The 25,594-nt window shown below is 40.4% G+C and overlaps 1 protein-coding gene across 8 annotated transcripts in view; it reads left to right on the top strand.

Annotated features, from left to right (window-relative positions):
- CDK19 (cyclin dependent kinase 19) overlaps positions 1 to 23,340 on the top strand; it is a 133,889-nt gene extending 110,549 nt beyond the window's left edge. For all 8 annotated transcript variants that reach the window (XM_054195490.1, XM_054195485.1, XM_054195488.1 and 5 more), the window contains 7 exons: positions 2,553 to 2,696; positions 2,957 to 3,026; positions 4,233 to 4,305; positions 8,797 to 8,894; positions 10,453 to 10,531; positions 15,101 to 15,367; positions 19,021 to 23,340. In XM_054195490.1, the coding sequence (XP_054051465.1) occupies positions 2,553 to 2,696; positions 2,957 to 3,026; positions 4,233 to 4,305; positions 8,797 to 8,894; positions 10,453 to 10,531; positions 15,101 to 15,367; positions 19,021 to 19,152 (863 nt within the window). In that variant the 3' untranslated portion in view covers positions 19,153 to 23,340. The remainder of the gene's footprint in view (positions 1 to 2,552; positions 2,697 to 2,956; positions 3,027 to 4,232; positions 4,306 to 8,796; positions 8,895 to 10,452; positions 10,532 to 15,100; positions 15,368 to 19,020) is intronic.
- The last annotated feature ends 2,254 nt before the right edge of the window (positions 23,341 to 25,594 follow it).

The raw sequence follows: 25,594 nt of genomic DNA on the forward strand, positions 1-25,594 counted from the left end.
GACTAGCCAAACTTGGCAGAAAAACATTAACTGTGAGAATGGTTTCAATATGTGCCAAGGATGTGTTCGAGATCAGGTTACATAAAAGTTAGATTCACGAAGGGAAGACCCTGACCTGCATGAACTGCATGGCTATAAGGCCTTTTCCAGCTGTTTAATCTTCACTTACGGAAATTAAAGCTTCAGGTTTTCTGTACTAAGTATTTTGGGTTACTTTTATATTAGTTCTTTGAAGCTGAAGAGTATCTGGCAAAAGACCTAAAGGGTTGAACCCCAGCACTATGAACTATAATGACTGCTCAGAGCTAAAGTATTCTCATGCTTGACTTGTCCAGTTATGCCAGCCCATAGAAAACACAACAGCAGCTTGGGAGTTACCAGTGTTTATTCAGATGTAACTTCCAGTTGGTACAATGTCTGTCTTTCTGAATTCTCAAAGGGTTTAAAATGTGCTCTCTGTATTAATCACAGAGTCAGGGAGTGGGAATGCGCTGCCGCGGTGCCTCTGCTCTCACGCAGTTCAGCTGATGAAGGAGAAACAGAGTTTTGAAGTTTGCTGTGTTACATCAGGGAGATTTCCCAGTTCAGCTTTGCTCCCAACAAGAATACTAGAGTTTGGGGGTTTTTTTCTTTAAAAGGAAAAGGTCAGTCTGGATAGAGCAGTAATGAATAGGATAATGAGCAGTGGCTCAGCCTCTCCCTCACTCTGTGATGGACAGTGAGTGCTGCAGAAAGCCATGAAAGCCAAGAGGGCTGCAACTCCTTTGGCCTCTAGGTAAACCATCTCCAAAAGGGTTTACTATCTGGTATGAAAACGAGTGAATAAATACTATTAAGTGGAGATGCTATTCTTCAAATAGTAAGTAATATCCATTGTGGAGTAGATAATTTATGCCTACTACCCAGGCAGGAATTGTGATTAATATGCTGCATTAGCTGCTTGAGCAGATAAAATCTCAAGAGCTAAAGATCTTGTTTTCATGCAGATAAGGCTAATATGAAAATCAAAGGAAGATAAAACCCTGAGAAAGTGATGTAATGCACAGAGCAAGTTATACCCTGTCGAAACTGTAAAGTCTGAATGAAATGCTGTCAGACTTTCCTGTAAAGAAAGTGGGGAGAAAGGCTTATAAATTGGGACGCCCTGAGCTCCACACCTATAACATGATTGAAATGGAACTGACCTGTTTCGGTAAACAGAGTGTGATGGCTCTTTTTTCATTCCCTACCTAAAGAGAGCAGTGCTTTTTTCTTTCTTCAGGAGGCCGTGTGTCTCACAGGCAGCACAGGACAAACACCACCACTGACGGCAGGTGGGGTTTTGAGTCTCGGATTAGTTGCAACAAATGAGAGGCTTCTCTTGGTGTTCTCTTTAGACTGACCCTAATAAACCAAACTCCAGTTAGGTAATTTTTAATCTCTTAGACCTATAAAATAGGGTTAAATTGTTTTCTGTATTTATGCTATTAAATTTGATAAAATCCAAAAAGTTTCCCAGGGTCATCTAGTTTAACCTCAGCTACTAAACAAGTCTCCACACTCCTGTATTCCACAGTCTATACTCATTATTCAGCTGATCTTAACATGTTTTTCCAGAGTTATATCCCAGACAGATATTTGTCAATGTAGCAAAGCCATTTCTTTTCTGCTAGTAACCTTCTTCTCACTGACAAATTCACGCTTTCATGTTTAGGTGCAGAGTAAAGCATTCAGATCATACAGAACACTAAGATGGGTGGTGGTAGTAGTAACTAGAATGAATACATGTAATCTAGAAATTTCTTCTCCTGTAAATGAAACTAATGTTCACAATAGATTTAATTTTGAAAAACGTATTAATGGGAAATTTATGAAATAGAGGTTGTTATTTTCTTTCATTAAAACATAAGTATATCATGCTGTTGTTTTCTGTATGTACATGAGATGTAGGCGAGATGGTTCCAGTATTGTTCCAGTGGGAGTCAGTTGTCAAGTAGGATTTTTTTTTTTCTTTTTTGAGTTTGGTAATCATCCTTCTACTCTGGATTCATATTAGGATCTGGTTTCTCCATTTTTAACTAGTTTGCACTATTTGTCTAAACATGCGAGTCATTAGTCTTTTCCTTCCTTCTAACCTTCTTTCCATTTTGTTAACAATTATCTGTTTGGAATTGTTTTGAAATACATGATAGAACTTCTATTTCAATGTATCTTTATGGGGGATTTATGGTTTGGTTTTGGTGATCAGTTGAATGCCCTTTAAACCATGTAATCAGCAAATATTGTGTAGGTTTCTGCCATAATTTGCCATATGTTAAGTGCTGGACTGCCACTGTACAACTTGAAACAGAATTTGGAGACTCTAATTTTGATTGAAAAGAATATATATATGCAGATTTTACCCTCTTTTATGTGTTATATTAATGCATTATTTTTAAAGTACTGTAGGTAATTATACTGTGAGGCATTTTATATTACTGTGTTTATACAGGTTGTTAAGAAATTGTGCAGAAACAAAAAGCAGAGTGATGAAGTACAATAAATTTGCATGAACTATCCTCCTTCTTTCTTAGATATTTGGGCAATTGGCTGCATATTTGCTGAACTATTGACTTCGGAACCTATATTTCACTGTCGTCAGGAGGACATCAAAACAAGTAATCCTTTTCATCACGATCAGCTAGACCGCATTTTCAGTGTAATGGGATTCCCTGCAGGTAATTTATTTTCATTAAAGCATCAGATGTAATGCTACTGAGTTGATTTTTATTTTTTTTTACCCCTAAAGGAAATGACTAGTTGTTTGTATAGGTATGAAGAAGCTGTCCGTTTGATGGATTTGGAAATGCTGACAACAATGGAACAATAGCACTGGCCAACAAACAAAGTCAAACAATTGCTGTAGTTATTTCTTGTGTGTTACTTAACCTACACTTTCAGAATTGTAAATGCTTCTCCTTTTTCCCCCCCACCAAAGATAAAGATTGGGAAGACATAAGGAAGATGCCAGAATATCCAACTCTTCAGAAAGATTTTAGGAGAACGACGTAAGTGATGATAACGCAACAACAGTTCAATGAATGTAGCAGATAGGCAGAAATTGGCTCCTATCCTCCGGCTTTTTGGGCAGGGGATATTGAAGTGTTTGTGTTCTAATGCTGTGACAGCTGTCCTATTTGAATCAGCTGTTTTGCTTGAATGGTGTTCTCTCTCCCAGCTGCTTGTTAAAAGCACTGACTGAGTGGCCTCCTCATTTCTCTAGAAGGGGTCATCATAAGTGCCATTTAATCTATGGCAGGCACAGACAAATGAGCTTGTTTAAACCACTTGTATTAGCTGTTCAAGATAACTTCATTAATTTTGTGTGAGAAGGAGTAGGGAAGTACCTCCCTGGTCCTTTTGACCAGCAGATATGTGGAGACAGTAACGTAGCAGACAGAAATTTCTATGGAAGGTAACATGTTCAATAGATTGTGATGCAAAGCCTATCCGGGATGTGAGAATTTTCCACTTTTAGTGTTTCCTGGTGCTTTGGCTAAATTAGTCAAGTGGTGGTTATAGATCAGAGGGTGTAAGGAGCAACACAGACTCTGTTGTAAGGCAAAGGACATGGATTCAGGAGTTTTGGATTCTGTTTCCAGCTCTGATGTGGATTCATTATGCTGGCTTTAGGTGAGATATGAAGCTTATCTGTGCACGAAGCTTCTTTCTTTTGAAAATGGCTATAGATAACCTCTGGATTTGTAGATTAAAGGCAAGGCACAGGTGATACTTATTTGGGGCATTTTTGAGCTTGCGAATTATAAGGACTGTATGGTTTGCAGGTTGGGACTGGGGAGACAGAGTGGTAAACTAACTGCTCTGCCAAATTGCAACTAGAAACAACTTAATAGCTTAGCTGTTGTGCTGTTACGAGCTGCTTTACACTTTCTGTGGCAGAGTTGCTTTAGAAAACCAGAGTATAAACTTCAGGATTAGTTTCTCTGTCATATACCCATGTCAACAGCTTATCCATATACTATAAAAGTTGCATGTTCTATGGAAATAATCTACATAGCTGATACTGCTGCTATTAGTGAAAAGCATGCTTAGTGTCAATTGCTAGATAAGTATTTGACAAGTTTTCTGACAGCAGTTCTTTTTACAGTTTACTTATTAAGGACTGGTAAATGTTTTTATGATTACTTGGTACAGTTCCATATTCTTGATGCTGTATAATTTCAGAAATGTCTTTGTTTAACTGTATTTTTCAGATATGCCAATAGTAGCCTCATAAAATACATGGAGAAACACAAAGTCAAGCCTGACAGCAAAGTTTTTCTTTTGGTAGGTACAACTTGAAAATCACTGTGATGATATGAATGAAAAGCATTTCTAATGGTAACACCTGCGTCTGTTCTTCTATCTCATTTTAATGAGCACCAACGTTAAAGAAAGCTATTTATCACTGACTAGCCATTTTTGAGATGTGTTTTCTTCATATACATTCACGCTGAGCATGTGCTTAAACTGCTGTTATTGAAGATCTGAATGTCTTATCTAATTAAGATCTGCAAGGCGGTCATATACCCAGTCTTACCCTTAGGTCTTCGGTGCAAATAGTATAGTGAGTATTATATATCCCTTGTTTCCATGTTGTTTCAGAGAGCTAAAGAACTCCCAAGAGTTAAATGGTTTTGTGAAGAAAGGGAAAAGGAAAGGAGAAATTTAATTATTTCCTGTAGTAATTTTCTTTTTTCTTTTTTTTTCCTTCTTTTTCTTCCCTCTGATGATAGTCCATCTCCATTCTGTGGGTGATTCCAAACAATATCCCGAAACGTGTATTTGCTGGTTACCTCGTTGAGTCATTCATTGTAGGTGACTACAATGAATTCAACCCTGAGAAAGGGTTGCTCTGATACAGCATCATTTCTGGATGCCTCTGTGATGACTTAGTGCTGCCTAAATTTAGGAATGAAGTTCAAAGACACTTTGCTAGTGCTGTGAACAGGGAGTCTCTGTAATGAGGCTGTTAGTGCAGCTTGAGTTCTAGTGGTCTGTTTTCATCATTAGTTACAGACTCAGCCTAGCAGCCTTCTCTCTTGGTCCTGGAAAAGATTTGCTCTTTGACTTGTTAGTAGCTACTGGGTGATGACACAAATAGCTGTAGAAACAGAATAGGTTGGTCCCAAGTGGGTGGAAGGGAAGCATTCACGTAAGTATGAGATTTCAAGAAAAAAATAATTGAAATTTCTTAAACTCAACTTACTAGGCACACATTGGAATGATCTGGAGAAAGAGTCTAAGTGCAAAGATGGCAATTGTAAGAGACATCGTTAGTTAGCACCTGAATTTCGCCGTTTTCCTACTAAAGGTGGAAGCTACCAGAAAGCCTAGTGGAAAGGCAAAGAAGCAAATGGGTTGCTGTCAGCTTATATGGCTAATTCATCAAGGCTATGAGCACTGAGAGTTGTCTTGGGTGGGTAGGCTACTTTTCCTGGGGGAAAAATTAATCAGATCTCTAAAGAACACACAACTAAATATAGGGTGGCAAAATATGTATACATATGCGTTAGGGTATGTATATGTATGTATACATATGTATATTATATGTGGTGTTATATATATATGTGTGTATACACACACACATGCACACACACAAAGGAACTTTTCATGATGGAGTAGTAGTGAGACAAGGTTATTACAGGGTGACTGAACAAACAGATAGGTGTCTACCTATTTATTCCCCTATATAATTGTGAGAATAAGAACAGAGATTTGTAAAAGTCCAAGGGCTCTTTCTGAACATCATGAAGAAGGCAGTTCACTTAGCAAGGTATGAGGTTCTCTTAGTCAAATTTTTCTCACTGTTCATAATCTGGGATGAATAAGGGTGGTTTAGTGATCAGTCACAGAGACAGAGGCTGGTCTTGAACAGGTCAGCCTCTCAGAGCTGTGCATAAGAATGTTCAGGAACATGGACAATCTACTTGGCTGCCTGGCAGAAAAGGACCTGGGGGCGTTGGTAGACAGCTGGCTGAATATGAGCCAGCAGTGTGCCCAGGTGGCCAAGAAGGCCAACAGCATCCTGGCTTGTATCAGGAACAGTGTGGTGAGTAGGACTAGGGAAGTGATCGTCCCCCTGTACTCAGCACTGGTGAGGCCACACCTCAAATACTGTGTTCAGTTTTGGGCTTCTCACTACAAGAAAGGCATCGAGGTGCTGGAGTGAGTCCAGAGAAGGGCAACGAAGCTGGTGAGGGGTCTGGAGCACAAGTCATATGAGGAGCGGCTGAGGGAACTAGTGTCTTTTAGCCTGGAGAAAAGGAGGCTGAGGGGAGACCGTATCGCTCTCTACAACTACCTGAAAGGAGGTTTTAGCAAGGTGGGGGTCAGTCTCTTTTCCCAAGTAACAACTGATAGGACGAGAGGAAATGGCCTCAAATTGCGCCAAGGGAGGATATTAAGAAAAATTTCTTCACTGAAAGTGTTATCAAGCATTGGAACAGGCTGACCAGGGAAGTGGTTGTCACCATCCCTGGAGGTATTTAAAAGATGTGTAGATGTGTTGCTGAGGGACATGGTTTAGTGGGACTTGGCAGTGTGGTTAATGGTGGGACTCTATGATCCTAAGGGTCTTTTCTGACGTAAATGATTCTATGATTCTTGATGCCTCATTGCTGCACTGAGAGGTCCATATACCTGCTGCAGCAAAGGGGCTCAGTACCTGCCTTATCTTGTGAAAGGTCCTAAAAACCAGCAGATTTTAAAGGAAAGGTATGCATTGCTCTCCCAAATCAAGAGATTAGAAATGTGTCTGCTAATGAACTTGGACGTCCATGTATTCTGAAACAGACTCCTTAAAACTCCTTGTTCATATCTGAAATAGATACGCTAGTTTTTTGAGGTAACCTCCATCTTGTTAGGTGACCTCTGAATACGTCTACTTTGTAACCTTCACTGGTCAAGACTTTGTCCTAATGAGTACAGCAAGTGTGGCGCATGGAGAAAACACGGCACCGAGTAGACCAGTGCGGGATAGCAAGTGACTCTTGACAAAGAGGAGGATATCGTGCCATTCTGATGATTGACATTGAATGTTAATATCTACATGAAGGGCAGAATGTCTTCCATCCAGGAAGAGGCATCTGTTCTTGCTGTCCTGGAAAGGTTACAAGCATAGTATTTATAGCTGTCCTGTCAGGGCAGTAGAGCCTGACAGCAGGCAATCTTGAGAGCTGCTGTGAGAAGTATGAGAGACTTGATGAAGTCCAGTCTCACAGGCTTTTTATATTGTGTTAGCAGCAGCTACCTTGAAACAAATTGTGTCCAGACATTTTTTATTCACTTTTCTAGGAGCAACAGAAGCTACAGAAAACCAGACTTTGTCAAAGAAAGTTGGTTCACAGTAGCATCACTGATAGGCAGGAGATCTCCATTCGAGTGGTGTTATGTGTGTTATCACCTGGAATGGGCAAAATAATTATATTCTCTGGGGTGGAGGGGCATTACTAAGGGAATGAGCAGATCATTCAAAGGTCCAAGATATCTTTAGATCTTCTGCTGTGGTACAATAGCTTTATCTTTGAATGACAAAGAATACAGGTCATGTTTGTGATCACAAACCTGTTCCAGGTTGCCCAGAGAGGTGGTGGAAGCCCCATCCCTGGAGGTGTTCAAGGCCAGGCTGGATGGGGCTCTGAGCAACCTGGTCTAGTGGGAGGTGTCCCTGCCCATGGCAGGGGGGTTGGAACTAGATGATCTTTAACGTCCCTTCCAACCCTAACAATTCTATGATTCTGTCTTTCTTGATGAGGACGAGTGCTTTTACTGAGGCTGTTTACTGTACCATATATATAGAATACAGAATTGTGTGTCAGACTTCTAATTTATTAGAACAAAAAGCCCCAAATACGCATGCCAAAATGGCATTCTGTTGCTGAATATCCAGGGAATTTTTGTTGGAGGCCTGGAAGATAGAGTTTGAGCTAAGATGCCCTTTGCAGAAGGAGTTTTGTTTTCACTGTTGACTTGAATTAAGAGAGTATTGTGTGAGAGCAGGGTACTGGGTGATGTAATTTGAGCATCCAAATTTCCTACTGAGAGTTTTTCAGAATGTGGTAAATAAATAACTAGAAATGGTATGTTATCCCTGTAATTCCTGTTTTATACTACTAATATATTATAATCCTCTTTTATAGCCTGCTGCAGTCAACGGCATTCTAGCTAATAAATTTATTATTGCTTTCCTCGTAGCAAGGAAGAAAGGTTACTAGGGAAGGGTCTGCTCCTCCTCTTTCTCATTTCAATACCAATTAGTGTGGGATTGGGAGCTGCGTGAGTGACAGAGTGCTCTGACTGTGGAATGTTGCCAGTGCGAGAGATGAAGATTTATTGTTTCTGTCCCTAAAGCGATATGGCGAGTCCTGGTCATGTTCAGTCTCTTCTGACGCTTTTTTTCATGTTGTGTCAGCAATACAGAACAGTATAAAAGCTATACATGTGCCACAGCAAAACACCATTATTTAGAAACGATGCTTTGTGAATCTGTAATAGCTGAATTTAGTGTTGTTATAGCACAGTGGTTCAACTTTAGCAATTAATATTGCCTGTTACGCTTAACTCTATTTCTTACATGAGAAATGCTTCACAGCCGTAGTGCTTTGATGGATATGCGTTCTAGTTCTTGGGAACTTTACTAAACAAGCAATGCAAATTTAGGCTTGTCTGGATAAGCCACAAATAATTTAAGAATCCACAATCCAAGATAAATAAATCATAGTTTGAATAATGACAGTTTGATAAGCTTTTTGCTATTTTTAATGTTATACTTTGCAGCTTCAGAAACTTCTTACTATGGACCCTACAAAGAGAATTACCTCAGAGCAGGCTTTGCAGGACCCCTACTTTCAAGAGGATCCTCTGCCTACATCAGAGTATGTATTCCCTCTTCTGTGCTCCTCAATGGTGTCTTCTTTCTGCTAAATGCTAATCCCTGAAATGAGATGACAGCTGAAAAATTCACAGATCTCTACCTATATCCACAAGAAGTAGTAGCTCAGGCATGCTCAGTAGAAACTCTTAGTGTAGTATTGAAGTGTCTGTATCTACTGGTGTCGGAACTGAGGGGTTGTGGACAATCATAACGCAGTACTGCACTAGTGTTGGAATTCTGAATGTACTACCACAGCTAGTGTTACAATATTATTGCAGTATTTGGAGAATTAATCTGTGCCTTGTTCTGCCTTACACAGCCTCACAGAGCCCTGTTCTCTATCGCCTGGTTTCGTTGTGCCTCTCCCTAGGACAATTCTCTGACCTGATGCCCTCTTGCACAGGGTACCAGTATGAGGAGAGAAAAATGAAGAGATCAATGACTACTTAAAATCCCACAGGTCCCTTGTTCAGAAGGCTTGAGAGTACAGATTTTATATCTTCATATATATTATTGTCATGAAAAATTCAAATGATGTATTCAGTTCCTACTGGCAGACTTTCCTCTTCCAGTTTCTCTTCCTGGTTTTTGTAAGCGTGGTGGTTTGTAGCATTATGATCCGTAGGAGCTGGCTGCAGGGGGACTTCCACCTCTGCTTTCACTGCTTCCTCAGCTAGCAGGCAACACTGAAAGCAGGGTACAGCCACTGGACTGCCAAAGGAGTCTAGCTGAGACTAGTTGAGATTTTTTTTTTTTTTCCCTTTCTTCTTCTGTTTGGATAAGCCAAACACTCCATAGCAGCTCAATTAGGAACCGGTTACATACTTTAAAAAAAAAAATCACATCACGTTGCTTGTATTCTGAATGCTGTCACAGAAATCTAAAAAATTGATACTGGTCAAGATCTACCAGTAATTTTCTATTTAGTGTTTACCTGATACTATTCTGTGTAGAGCTGTAGCTCCCCATGGATTACAGGATAACATTATGATAAAGTCTCTGCCATAAATGTTAAGGAACGTTCCAAATCCCATTAGCCAGATGAATTTAAAAGGTTTTTTTTTTTTTTTTCTCTAAACAAGACCTGAGAAGCTAATTGAAAGTAACTCTGCAGTTGTGATTGACAAATACATTTAAGCCTGTTGTAAGCCAAAGCGGGCTTATAAGACATTAATACTCTTTGGATCAGGCCCTTTATTCAGTGAGCTGTGCATGTTCCAACTAGGTGTTGCGGAACCTCTGAGACTGTTATTTGTTCATTTTGCCACCTGGATCAACAAGTGGTTTCTGGCATTCAGGCATGCTCAACCATGCCATGATTTCTAAATGATGGCCTCATGCCAACAGCAAAGAGATCTGACTTCTGATCAGCATCTAGCTGCCAGTATCTGCTGCTATCTTGGGTGCTCACAGTGACACTCACTTATGGAAACAGGACTCATGAAATACAAGAAATTAAATTGTGTTATATTCACTTGTTTTTAATATAGCATTAAGTGAATGTATGTCATATGTACATATTTGTGGAGTGTTTACTGTTTACTGTAACTGTGTTTCAGTGTATTTGCTGGCTGCCAGATTCCATATCCTAAAAGAGAATTCCTCAATGAAGATGAACCTGAAGAGAAAGGGGATAAGGTATAATAAACTCCTTTTTTTTTTTTTTTTTTTTCTTTTAAGTATGCAATAAGAAAGTCATAGTGATACCAAATGAAAACTAATGAAACATGAAGAGTTAATCAAAAATATGTTTTCCAGGCAAGGCTCTCTTAAAACTGCTTCCCAGGCAGATTAAAAGTATCAGATGACTTTGGGGTGTCTCAGGTCGTATCACCGGCACAGTTTGCCCTGACCTGTGGGGAATGAGCTGGACGGGTTATTCTGTCAGCGGTAGCTTATTTTCAGCTGCCATCATTCCAAGAGGACCTTGCTGCCTCCTCCTGCATTGCATGATGAAAATACATTGTGATCACATGAAAAGAATGGCATTTCCATTGTATGACTGGCATACATCCAGCCATTTGAAAGTAGATGGCTGTCGGGGTCTCAAATAAATAGTGGCAGCCTGCTTCTGGCACTACATCAGAACATTTCATCCATCTGCACACAGTTTCCTGATCGTGTTTTAAGGGCCCTCAGACAAAGGAGTAATAAGGACTGCGAACTGTTCTGGTAGCGACAATCTGCTCTTAATACTCTGTTTCCCATAGCCCCATAGACATGGGCAAGAACTTGTTTGTGTACATAGTCAATTTTGGTGTGTTTGCAACATAATCTGACCTGCTTTGTGCATGTAGCTCAGCTGTGCTACGTGACTGCAGTGATTGTCCCATCATGCTGTGAAGGCTGGACAATTCTGCTATAGTGTATGAAACAGCTTGTTATTTTCCCTTAAAAGCATACAGTGAGACACCAACAATAATGTCTAGCTAGCAAAATATGACGAAAACAGCCTTAAACTGTAATTATCTGAGGACTACATGAGAAGGACTGTTAATCTTTTGGAGAAACTATTTGACTGCATGCATCTTCTGTTTTCAGATTTTCTGCATAACACGAGAAACTAGCCGAGTTTAAAAGCATGCCTATCACAATACATTTCAGACAATAGATTTTGGGTTTGGAACAGATATTGTAGATTCTCCTGTACTGAGAACGTACTTCTGTACTGGTAACATCCTGGATTTTTGTGTCCAGATAGTTTTTTCAAAAAGAGGAAATAGACACCTAAGCAAAAATACAAAGTCATTATACTGATTTGATTGTAATTTAGTTACTAGCTTCGCTTCGTCTCTCACAGCTTCAAAAACAAGAACAAACTTTATGAATTAAAATTACTCTGGCTTTTGTTAGGTCACTGTATTTAAGAATAAATATCTTTTTCCTGGGAGTGTTGGGGGGGGAAAACAATGGCATGTTTATATTCAAAACAGTGATTATAAAAATGGTCTTTGAGATTGTTGGCGACAGTCACGTATTTACGCACACTCCAAATTAAACTTTTTTTCAGACCATTTAGGTAATTTAAGTCACGCATTACCCATTGAATGTGTTCTCACAGTGTAGAAAATATGAAAGTAAAGGATATTTTGAAAGTTGGATCTGTGCCATGTTTTGTTTCTTTGTGATGTTGTTGCAAGTGAAAGGATTGTTATTTTTTTTAAAATAATAGCGTTAGTTGCTGGTTTGTTTTCAAAACCATAAATGTCCGTATAGTCTTTTGGAAACCTAGAGGAGTTCTCTGTGTTTGTTTATTTGGAACTTGCACCTGAACTGAATAACCTTTAACATAAGCATCTGTTCTTCAAAGTGGTTAATTGTTAGTCAGTGTGTTTGTAAAACGAAGTGAAAAGATTCTTTTCTCATTCAAATTCTGTTAGGCAAGTTTGTGCTCGGTTCGTTTCTAGGCACGACTGGAATTTCATTTTGGTAATTTGTGCCTGAGAAGTGACAAGTGATAAGAAGTTGCCAGCTTCAGACATTTTATAAGTTTACACATTTAGGAGCCACCATGAACTAGACTGACCTGAGGACAATGATTTTGCTGGCATAAGCTGTTTTTGTGCGCTAAGGTGGTGCAGCAAGACCCCAGCCAGAGTCTGACAGAGCAGATCTCAGTCTCTACCCAGGCAGTAGCTGTAGTACCTGCACAGAAAAGCAAGCTCAGACTAGTTGTTTAAATTTTGTGCTAATATCCAAAGCACAAAACATGGGAGCTACGACAAACTGTTGTCTTTACTTGTGAGAGTTCCTGCTATGTTTATTTATAGGTACCAAAGTTGCAGGTTGTCAGCTCTCACAGTAGCAACCACCTCACTTGCATCCAAACACCCCTATGAAAATACAAATTTCAGAATACCAGAACAAATACTGCATTAGTTGTTGGTGCTTGTTTGTTTAAGAGAAGCTCACCAGGAGTAGTACTGCATCCAGCTCTGGAACCCCTACTACAAGAAAGATATGGATGTGCTGGAACATGTCCAGAGAAGGGCCACGAGGATGATCAGAGGGCTGGAGCACCTCTCCTATGAGGACAGACTGAGACAGTTGGGGTTGTTCAGTCTGGAGAAAAGAAGGCTCTGAGGAGACATTATAGTGGCCTACCAGTATCTTAAGGGGGCCTACAGGAAAGCTGGTGAGGGACTTTTTAGGATGCCGGGTAATGGTAGGACTAGAGGGAATGGATTAAAACTAGAGATGGGACGATTCAGACTGGACGTTAGTAAGAAGTTCTTCACTATGAGGGTGGTGAGGCACTGGAACAGGTTGCCCAGAGAGGTGGTGGAAAACTTCCATCCCTGGAAGTGTTCAAGGCCAGGCTGGATGGGGCTTTGAGCAGCCTGGTCTAGTGGGAGGTGTCCCTGCCCATGGCAGGGGGGTTGGAACTAGATGATCTTTAAGGTTCCTTCCAACCCTAACAATTCTATGATTCTATGATTATTAAAAGGTAAATTGCTTCTTAACGGTTTGGGGTTTTTTACATGCTAGCTTGATTAACTTTTAACATTATTAAAGTTTAAATCTCCCAGGAAACAGAATCTGACTGAGATGGGATTTAAGGACTACGAGCAGGAGGATACATTATTGGTTTTGCTAAACGTGAAATGAAAATGCAATCCGCCTCTAAGTCCTTGAAGATGGAATGCTTCTTTGTAATCTTAAATGAATACATCACTGCAAATTTCATCTGAGTGTATCTTGGGAGACTTGTGATGAATGGCATAGATACAGATTTTTATGTCATTTATCTGAGGTAACTAAATGCCTTTTGGTGATTGGGGGCATCAAGAATTTTCTGCTAGTGGCAACTGGTTGTCATGATTTCTGAGAAGCTAATGATGTGAGGTTTTTATAAAAGGCTGCCATACCAGAGCTTTGATAATTACATAAGCGGATATCCTGGGAAAAAAATACTATCCTGAAACGTTCCATACAGTATATTGGAGGGAGGGTGGTAAAGCTTTTTAATTCAAGCCATGGCAATTGTAGGGTTTTTCCACGATGAACAAGTGACATCTCACATTTGGAGTGAAATTGCTTTTCTTTGCAATTCTGTTACGTGCTTCAGTGCTCTGATGGAGCAGCCAGCCCTGGTGCTTGAAAGCAGGCAACCGGGTGGTCTTGCCTTGTGACTGTCTAACCACGGAGGGCAGAGTTGCACTCTGCTGCTTTTCCAACCTTCCCTCCGGTTCCTTAATACTTTTCTACAGTCTGTAGCCCTCTGAAGCCAGAGGAATACAATGTCTTTTGCTCTCATGTTCCCCATCTTAACTTTTTCCTCCCTTTTGTGGCACCTTTATCTTTGTCTCTCTTCCTGCAGGTACTGTTGTCATTTTAATTGCCGGTCTTCTCTTCCTTTGCTAGTCCTCTCTTTCCCTTGCCAGATTCTTCCCTTGGTTGTTTCCTCCTCTTTTGTCTTCAGCTATTTGTCTCTGATCAATTTTCACTTTTTTGCTATTTCAGTAAGATTTTTCTGACCCTATATGTAGCACACCATGTATTCCCAGCATACCACCCTTTACAAGGTACTTGAAAGCACAGGAGAGCAAAACAGTAATGAAACCCGTTTCTGGTTCTGCCACAGAACCTGGTTCTTCCTCACAACCTGGAAGAAATTATATCATTTCTCTGGTCTCAATTTACTTACCTTTCTGGCAGTAATGCTGCCAACCTCCTTCGCATTACTGTAACATGTCATTTGTGAAAGTTTGAAAAGTGGTTTTGATCCTGAGTGAACAAGGCTGTTGAAGAGCTTAGAATAATTCACTGTGGTTCACCACATCTGCTGTTGAGCACTAGTGAAATCTGGGGGGGGGCTGATTCAGTTCATTACACCATTACTGCTTTATAAATGGTTCCTTTCCATCCTCCTCTCCGAGCGCTTGGCTAGCTGTAGGCGTAGCTAGACTGCTCTTTCAGTTTTAGTCTAGCTCGCTTTGTTAAAAAAACAAAACAACCACAAATAAAATAATTTTAAAATAATAATAAAAGTGAACCACAAATGGGATACCCCTATAGAGCGTGCAAGAGCCTAACGAGGATGCCTTTCTCTGGACACGCAGCCTTGCTGTGATTTCCCATCGAGCAGATGCGTCCTGCCACCTTCTCCACAGGCACGGTGGCCACCGGGGTTGGTGACTCCCTAAAGCTCACAAACCCGTTCAGAGCAAGGAATGACCATGTCGTCGTTGTCTCTCCTTCTCCTAGAATCAGCAGCAGCAGAACCAACATCAGCAGCAAACAGCACCTCAGCAGCAGCCGCAGGCAGCGCCGCAGCAGCCGCAGCCGCAGCAGCAGAACAGCAGCCAGACCAACGGGACGGCTGGGGGAGCCGGCGCAGGAGGAGGGGGCACGGGCGCCGGGCTCCAGCACAGCCAGGACTCCAGCCTCAACCAGGTGCCTCCCAACAAGAAACCACGCATAGGGCCTTCAGGCGCTAACTCAGGCGGGCCTGTCATGCCTTCAGATTATCAGGTACCTCTTGGATTTTTGATGCTTTGGATACTGTAGGGCCAAAATGTCGTTTTCCCCCCTTCCCCGCTGCAAGAACAGATCATGTTTTAATGAATTTCTCATGTAACCTGAGCTGGCATGCTCTGATGTATTAGATAAAAATGTGGGTTTAAAGGTTTAAAAAGGTTTTGTTCTGCTGTTAGTAATTTTCAATAGAATACCAGTATGAGTCGTACCTGCTGCACCCTGTGAAGTGTTGATGACTAGTCCGCTCCAAGAAAGTGCTTAAATTATCTGCTTAACTTTGAGATTATTCTTACTGAAGCCAGCGTAACTATTTCACACATGTAAATGCTGCATTAGATCAAGTTCAGGATACTCGACTCTTGGCAATATTAAATCCTGCGTGAGAAGCAGATCCTGAGAAGCAGAAGCAAAGTGAAAACTAGGTGCTCTCATTTGATTATGGCTTCATTCTACCTCATATCATCACATGTATGGAGTGGTTCTGTAGTTTATTCTGGTGTCTTTCTAGTATCTTGCTAAGTCTACTTCTAATGTTAAAGAAAAAATGCATGTTAGCACAGAAATGGTGTTTTGCTTCATCAGTATGGTTCGTGCCGAAGCGGGGTACAAAGGCACGCATTGTTTCTAATGTGACCCAAGTTGAATAGATTTCACGTTTTCCAGGACAGTAGCATTCATAAGTAAAAGCAGTATCACTGAATTATTTTTGGATTTACATACTTGTCTTTGCTTACTAGAATTATATTTTTCACTGAAAAAGTGACTTACGCTAAATATAGAAAGCATTGAACTTACCAGGATCCTCAATACTTGTGAGTTTTTACTTGCTGGGACAGTAATGAGTTGAAAGCAGAATAAGAGAAAGGTAGATATTAAGGGTAGATTTTAAAATAGGTTAGGGATTCTGCCTGCTGCTAGCCTTTGAGAGGATCCCACCTTGGAGAAAGGTCTTTTCAAGTTGCTTCAAACTTAAAATAAAAAGCTTTTAAAAACCCCAGCTCTGGAATTGCCTTGTGTTAGCCCTCCAGACCTTCTCCAGAGACAATTGATTTCTCAGTGCCAGATATTTTTCTCCCATTTCTGTTTTACTCTTTTAATTACAAATTATCATGAAGGCATTGAGGGCAATTTAAGGGTAAAGACAACTAGGTTTCTTTTTTGAAAAGTTCCAGACAGACTTGAGGTCTGGACGGATCACTCCAACTGTCTGACTACACAGTATTTATGGCTGGCCTGTTTTGGTCTGTATTTTGAGGACTGGTGTGCTGCGTTTGATGATATCCATTATAGAATCCTTATACAGCTCTCTGAATTGTTGGCAAACTTCCCCCCTACAAGTTGCTAGCAGTCTAAATCTTTTTTTTCAGATAGTTAGATTTATTTTTTTTACCCCCTATGGCTTCTTCCTTCTAAACTTTGACAGCACAGGCATCAAAATGACGATCTCTATGTTTCCTTTACGTCACTGGCTAAATTGTATGGTCTGATTATCCATTTTTACACTTGCGTTTGGCTATCTGCCCTTAAATTCTAGCTGACTGTCTTCTGTTCCAGAAAGGAATGTCTGCAATTTGTCCAAGTCTGACTTCGTTAAAAACAAATTCTCTTCTCTGGAACAAAAATAAGCATGGGCAAGTTAATGCATTCTTGTAGTCTTATGGCATTAATTTTACCCCATTATATCTTCTTCAGAAGTAGGAAGAAGAATCCCTTTGCTCTGATTTTCATTTAGCTTGTGATCTAAAGTCTGTGTTGAAATTTTTTTGTAGTTCACCAACCCCGATACATGTTGCTTCCACAAATGACAGTGCAAATTCCTTGTTGAATTTTACTTAGCATTCCTTAGGTGACCTTGAGTTTTTTGCTTGGCATGATAAACCGGTGCTTTTCATCCAGAACGAGTTCCTATAAAGTCATAGCAATTATCACAATTCTTTGTTGTTGAAGTTGCAAAAGCTTCCAGAATTTTGTGACACTCTATTAGCATATAACCATGCAGGCCAAGAATCATCTGCTTATTAACAGCGTACGTGTTGTTGGGAGACATCTCTTCCAAAGCCAGTCTCTGTTATTTCCCGAACTGACCCTTACAAACAAGTGAAGTTACTCTGCACAACTATTAGTTATATTGATATTATATTGAGACACAGGGATCTGCAAGATTGGACTGTTATCTCTCTCTCTAGCCTCACTGTGCTTCACCTTGAAAGCACCCTTCATATTCCTACATTGGACATAACGCAGAAAAAGTAATGTGATATTTTTAGGGTTTAGTATGTTTTGCAATTTATGTAAAAATAAAGGTATAAGCAATGTACAGAAACAAAGGGCAGAAGTGTTTTACACTGCCTGACCTGTAGGTTCCTGCTGTTCATAATCCAGCTGAAAAGCTGTCAGGAGGCTTTCCCAACTCTCCTGGTTGGGATCTGATGGTTAGATGAGACCACCGATCAGCACGCTGCCTTCACTGAGCAGATGCTTGGTCTGTGGAGGATGTTGTTATTCTTACAGACCCACTGTCTCCGTGGGACTTCCATTCAGAACTCAGACTTCTCCAGGGGCTTTCCGTAACTCATAATCCTGTTATTTAATCAGAGTGTAGGTTCTTAACACTTTTCCTATATGATTGCTGTTGACCACAGTCTTGCTGATGACCTTTGGACGTAGCCAGGTAGAACCATCCACTAGACAGTGAACAGAAAACTCTGTTGAATGGATGCCTGACCCTGAACTTAACTTGGCTGGAAACAAACTGTTTGCTGACAGCAAATAGTTTGGGGATTTTGTGTAGATGCTCCTTTCTTGTGGATTGGGGTGGATTTTACCTTTCTGGAGAGTCTCCTATCCGTTGAGCAGTACTTTTCATGCAAAGTGATTTTGCAGCTTGGATGATTTTGCAGCTCATTATTAATTCTGGACAGGCGATGGATATGGTAACAAAAGGGCGAATTCAGCAAATTCATGAATTTGGCTTGCTGAGATTGGGGTCCACTGAGGGAACATCCCAAACAGTGGAGGGGAAAAAAAAACATTTTGGAAAATGAACGTTAAGTTATTGCACATATACGTGCACATCTTTAAGCAGTTGTCCTTGCTTCCAGTAGGTAAGGCAGCAGGTTCAAAGACTAACCTAAAATTGTATTATTTGATCCTACTGGACGTTTTTTCATTTCGATATGTTGAATAACTCTTAGGTCATAGTTGTCTCTTTCCCAGGAACAGAATAGTTTCTCTGTAACCTTTACTGTTACCGATCTTGAAAAGGGCGTTTGTGGCTTAGCAGTTTGTTTTTGCATTACTAGTGCTTGCAATAATGATAGGCATAAGTTTAAGAAAAAGCTGAATTTTGAAACGAAGTCTGCTCTCTCTTGAGTCTTGTGTATTTTTCCTTCAAAAAAATGGGTGTGTACATGCTGTAATTCTAGGTGTCTGCTGGTGACCTTGTGTATTTTGTGTGCTGTCTTAAGGCTGACTGCAGATCATGTTGATTACTTGTTTTATGGGACCTTAAACAGTAACACCGTTTAGTCCCCTTCTCCGACAGTCATATTTTAATGAGCCTCTGAGAGGTTAGAATTTTCCTGAGCTGCGTAGTCCTAACAGCAGGCTTGTTTTCATTCCCCTGATCCCACTCTCTTTTCCTGCAGCACTCCAGCTCACGCCTGAGTTACCAAAGCAACATTCAGGGATCTTCTCAGTCCCAGAGTACAATGGGCTATTCCACGTCGTCTCAGCAGAGCTCCCAGTATCACCAGTCTCATCAGTCTCACAGGTACTGAGAGCGCTAACGGACTGCACTCAGAAAGGAATGGACTAAAAGCCAGAAGACTCCAGCAATATGAAGTTCATAACGATGAGAAGAACCAAAAATACAAACTATGATGCAGAATTAAAATTCACCATGACAAAAGGAAAACTTCACTCACTGAAGACTTCCCTCCCCTCCCCGCCCCCCCGTCCCTTTATTGCCATAAAGGAGATTCTCGTGAAGTTTTCCTTCCTCCCTGCCCCTTGCATGTGCTCCATTGTGGTTACTCTAATGAACCCTTCTGATCTGAACCCAGCACTTAACTTCTTTAACCTTTGGAATTTTGAAGGATTCCTGGTGCACCTTCCTTATGCTGTAGTGATTGCCATAAATCTGTCTTTTCAATCTCTTTGATGGGATTTTAAAGTTTTAAAATCTTGAACTCCCAGGCTTTCAAGCTTGTATATAGTTAGTTTTATACTAGGCAAACCAGTTTAGCTATACAGGTATATTGCACCTTTTTAAAGCACTATGTTATTTTCACAGGATATTACTGTTTTGCTCATGGATGTCAAGAACAGCAAAATTTTACTGTTCCAGAGTATTTTACTATTCTGTTTTTATTAGTCTAGTTTTCAGGCGAGGTCTTAAAAATAAAAAAACTAAAAAAATAAAATAAAATAAAAAAAAGGAAAAGGAAAAAAGAAAAAAACCCACCCAAGCCTCTGCAGCGACAAATATGCTTCATGCTACCGGACTGAACGTCAAACAGAAGATTGCTGATATTTCTTAACTCATTCACATTGAATTCTTGAAATCACAGTGATCATGCTCTGACTAGTTTTAAATTAAGCATTATTTTAAATGAAACCAGGACAGTCACATAAAAAGGAGATGCTTTCAGGATCTGTTGGAACAGAAGAATGGAATGTCTTCCCAGGCTGGACACCAAAATAGTCAGGAAAATGTATTTACTGCCCTCAAGTCTCAGTAGGAATGTGGACGATGGGCTTGTTTTTCTGTTAAGCAGCTGATTAACGTATGTGAGAGTTCTATAAATGTAGCTTTCTTTCACATTCCTGAGTCAATTTTCTAAACATAAAGGTGACAGAAATACTAAGATTTGCGAAAACAAATGCATTTAATCGTTTTATGTTAGAATTAATAACGAAGAGAAATTATTGTGCAGTTTGAAAAGCATGTTGAAAATCGTTCCTTTTTCATGTTTATAATGCATATTCTGTGTCCCTCACATTGCTGTGATTAACCCAGATTAGTTACACCAGATGCGCTTGATTGCACTGAAATGTTTCTTTTTCCCTAGAGCAAACATGTTTTGATTGTGCCTAAGGACTGTAAGTGGATGGGTAGCTGGCAGAGAATCCCCAGTAAATAAGCAAGAGTTCAGAAGCGTAATCAGAGGATCATTGTCCAACTTCTGCAACCACAGTTACTCGGAGAGACACAGCATGTAATTTGGGACAGCCTCGTTTTTCCTTCAGCCGTCAGAAGTAAGGCTGGGTCTTGTTGCAGGAAACCTGGAAAATGCATTTAGAAAGCTACCAGCAATGAAGCAGCTTCTACAACTGGTGTAGAGGAGGGGGTGAAGTGAGGAGAGTTCATACGTAAATGGTTAATGTTACAGGCTTCTATACCACAGTGTGTTCTTTTCCGTCCTGCGTCCATACAAAAAAATTGTATATACCCGGCACATATTCACACTGAAGTTGTGAGCAGATCTAGCAAAGATGAGTAAATCCGTTTGCTCTGAGGAGAACACTTTTCATCGCAGCTAGGTGCATACATGTTTCTACTGGATTTGATCTCCCGGTCACCTTTAGTGTTCCCTTCCTCCTCAAACACGTGTTGGTTTTGTACCTTTTGTGAGCAGTTGGCTTGCTTTGGCCATATCTACCATCATGTGGTTTTGACAACGCCCAGCTTCTCTGTAAAAGCAACTAAAACTTACGTTTGTCATCAAACGGGTAAGAAGGTGGTGAAAATTAAATGAAGCAATTTGAAGGAAGAAATTGTTTCTGGGGAAAAATAATCTCCCAAAGGATACTTGCAGTATGTAGCCCTTGAAATGCTACATATTATCTGTACCCTAGTAGCCTGTTTGAAAGAACAGATTTCAATTGTTCATTTATTTTATTGCAAAGAGTCTGGGGTTACGTTCTTTCCATAACTGGAATGTCTCGCCTCTTACTGATGTTAGGATGAGGTACCTTTGAATTGACGGATATTTGGCCGATGCCATAAAGTAACATTTATTTTATGTTTTTGTGACTTGAATGTCACATTTCTGGAAATTAACCTTTGGCGGAGTAATTTTTGTCCCCTCCTGTTCTTTTCACCCTTCTGTTCTGTCAAAATCCTTTTGTCTTTTCCACTCTAGTTATCTAACATTTCTTCTCCTTACTGTGACCTGCAGCTGATCATCAAAATTCACACAGCGTCAGGAGGTGGCGAGGAGACGTGTTACTGTACGGTTAATTAAGGTGGGCTCTTGTGCCAATAAGGCAAAATCATGGTGTAGATTAATCTGTATGTAGAGTGTGAAACTTCACAGCAATGTAAGGTGTTTTAATTGAGTGAGCTTCCAGCTTCTAGAGCGACTGCCGCAACCTCTCTCTGAGCTGAACTGGCCTTTCTGCCTTGGGTAGGTCCGATAGACGACCACACGCCGCTTCTCTCTAGCTTTCGCGTGCGCACCTGAAGCCGAGCTGACTCCCTCCATTGCCTTCAAACTCACAACTGGGAGGAGAGTGAATAAAAGCCAAAAGTGTTTGCTGCAAAATGTGCTGCAAAATGTAGGCCGTGCACACTCATCTACTTCCTTCCTGGTGGTGAAATAATTCGCCTTTTCTTGGGAGCTTGATACGTGTTTCTGGGGTGGGTGGCAGTCACAGTGGAAGAAGCCTTGTTTTCCAGGGGTCATCCCCTCAGGTTGAAAACGCTCCGCTTTCAGAAGTGAATCGTGCAGTGTGTCGTGGGAAGCCAGGACCATGTCATTTTTATGTTATTTTTTGCCTGTGCAGTTTCAGTAGTTCTCATAGCTCTGTCTCTGCCTGTAACCTTTACGTCCCCACCAAAGTGTTTGACAGCGGTGGCGAGAGGCAGGTGACCCCAGCAGAGCTGTCTTCTCCATCCCGGTCGCCTGGTGGTGGTCGTGGCCCCCGCGTACGGCTTTTCCCATCCTGGCTCAGAGGAAACAAACGCGTGGGGAATGAACAGGATGAGCAGCCTGGTCCGCGTTGGTGAAGTTTATGTAGCACAAACTGCACAATGAAGGAAAAATATAGGGAAAGCTGCGAGTCCTGCACTGTATCTGTGACACTGTATCTGGGGAGGGGGAGGGAAGAGCATTCGTAGCGGGGAGGGGTGGTGGGAAGCTAGAAGTGTTCAAATATGTATAATATTTTATATAAACATAATAAGCTTAGTTCCCCTTCATAATCTTCAGGAATGGTACTTTAACACCATTAAGCAGAGAATTGTTTTAGGATTAAATAAATGTATTGTACATAAGGCCATACGTAATCTTCTAAAAATGTCGCCAGACAGGAGCGATGTCTATGACTATATGAAAAAAAAAAGTCCTTAATGCACTGTTATCTCCTAAATATTTAGTAGTAAATTAATACTATTTAATTTTTTTAAAAATTTGTCTTGTGTAGACACTAAAAAGTATTACACAAAATCTGGACAGAACATGTCCTTTTTAACAGCAATTTAAAGAACTTTTTATATATGTAAGGTAGTACCTTTTCGAATTGTTCTAGTTGTATTTTCCCACGTTTACTATTTGTGGAAGTGTGCCTGTCTCTATTCAGTTATTTTTTTTTTCTAATAATTTCATGCACGCATCTTTTCATTTTTGTAGTTTTCATTAGAAATTATTGTGTATGCGCCTCATGCTGCCACAAAATTTTTGCAGCTCTAGATCCGTGGTGGCCACATTCAGCAGTGCCCGTGCCAATGGGCTAGCAAAACCACAAAGCAAAATACTCATTTCTCATTCTAGAGTTGAGAGTTTACTGCTTTTAAGTTGTCCCGATGTCACTCTTGAAATGACTGTTAAAACTAAACTATGAGTTCATTGCATTTATTTTATATTCTTGGTTGTAATGAAATGGAATTGACTTTGCTTCAGTGTGAATTTTTTTAATAAAATAATATACATTTGTAATAATAATAAAAAGTTCAAATCAAATAAGCGTGCTGAAAAGTTTTTGTAAACATTGGCTTTGGGCTACCAAGAGGGAAAATATAGCCCGCAAAATTGCAGTTGTAATTATGTTCAGGATGTTTATGATATCATACGCCACACAAACCAAAGCTTGCGAAACCTCAGAGCTGAAATTACAGCTTTTAAAAGGCCCACGAGGATATTCATGGGTATGTGTCTATCAAAATAGAATGAAGCCTTATGGAAAACGGAATCGATGGAATGGTTCTCTTAGGTTTTGCCCTCTTCTCAAAAGCGTTCTGGCGTGCCACGCTGATGCCACTTGTTGAGATTCATTATTACTTGCGTGACAGTCCTATAGACGTGTCTTCTGAGGGGAAAAAAAAAAAAAAAAAAGCTGGTTTTACTGCATTCTAAAGCTGAATGCCCTCTTGCTTCTTCCTCCTGCTGGACCTCGGGGGATTTTGAGTATTTCAGGTGACACCATGGAAAGCCCAAGTTAGTGCACATTGGTGGGTTTTCAAAGTGGGGTTTTGTGCACTTTGCTACTCTGTGTGTTTGTGTTCCATCTAACCGTTGTTTCACAGAGGGGTAGCTAACGTCTTCCAAAAATCCCACCTGTCTTCTCCATAACGGTTGCATGCATGAGAATGGTTGGGATTTACTTGCACTACCAGTCAGGTTCAGAAAGGCTTGGGTTTCTGATGTGCCTTTTGCACGAGGGTGAGAATAGAAGTAAGTAGCCTTTTGCCAAGAAGCTTAGTCTGCATCTCTGACACCCCATGGGTAAAGAGCTGTTGCTTCAGCCTCAACACAGCTGAGCATCCCCAGCTCTGTAGCTCTTTTCTGCTTCTGCTGTCGTGTTTGTTGTCCTTAAGACCTCCTATGTTGGTTCTGTCCCGATCTTTGTTGTTCTACAGCATCTCTCACTGTTTTCCTACCTGGTCATGCAATTTACAGTCAAATCCAGCCTCATCATATTGATCTGAATTATGGTGTCATCTCTTTTTCTGTCCTTGACAGCTAGACACTTAGATGTGTCTAGCCACATCCATTCAGAAAGTTGCAGAGTGAGTTGTTTAGTAGTCTCTTGCTTTGACTTGTTGCTTCTTGCTTTGCGCTACTGCCCTGGCTCTGCCATCTCTGTTGCATTAGATGTAAAGCTGCTCTCCTCGCTTGCACATCACTGCCAAACCCTGCTGTTACCCAAATCCCTCTTACTCGAATTGAGATATTACCTAAGTTATCTCCTGGTCTGATCGTCCCACCAGGTCTACCTCTACACCCCCCATTTCAGATTTCCAAATAAGCATTTTTATGCTGTGTTTCCAATTGCCCATTGTTCCTGAAGACCCGATGCGTGATTTTCTGAAAAATTCCCTCTTGGGTGTCTTCTGCATCCCACTTTAAAACCCTTTAGGTTGGATGTCTACAGAAGTTTTAATATTTTAAGCTACTGGTGTGCTATGAGTTGTACCTGTTGTGTTAATGTAAATTGTCCCAGCGTTTTGTTACACCCTGCAGTCTATCTGTCACCTCCCTGTACACCCCTTGTAAGCTCCCTGAGACAGGAACAGTCGTTTTGTCCTGATAGAGTAGCTTCATGACTGCCGCTTACAGGTACTCTCTAAGGCAAATAATAATCACTGTAATATCATGGGGTTTTACTACTGGGCAATAGGCAATAGTAGTGTGAGGTGTAATTTCCATGTGCTGTTTGAACATAAAAAGCATCGTATTAGTGCCCAGTATCAATTTGATCTGGCTAAACATGGAACTTGAGCAAGCATTGTTCCAATAGCCAGCGAAGGTTAACAATGGTTTACCTGTAATGTTTTTTTAACAGGTAGGTACTGCTTTTTTTTTTTTATGTTCTGCAGAACTTCATGCCCTTGTTTAAGATCACAGAAAAAAACCAGAAGCTTTGGTTTATTTTGGTATTTTTATAGCAATGTAGAAAAATATTATTGCATGATTACTACACTGATTTTTTTTTTTGTTTGCAGGAAATATTTATTAGAACAATAATTGTTTGAGGTAGATTAAAACCACCACCAAGGTTATGAAAGATGTGTGTACAGTCATAGCTGAGCTGCTGAAATTGCTGTGGGAGTACCGCAGCTGTTATGGAACAGATATCCAAGATAATCCAGAGTAGCTGTTTAGCAAAATAATGATTATTATTATTTGAAGCCTGAAAGCAATGCCAACCTACTTAATAATTTTTATATAACATGCTTGCCTTGGAACACTGCTGTAGGATCAGTTTTTCTAGCTTTGT

This window comes from Rissa tridactyla, chromosome 3, assembly GCF_028500815.1.
Source record: "Rissa tridactyla isolate bRisTri1 chromosome 3, bRisTri1.patW.cur.20221130, whole genome shotgun sequence".
Lineage (NCBI taxonomy): Eukaryota > Metazoa > Chordata > Aves > Charadriiformes > Laridae > Rissa > Rissa tridactyla.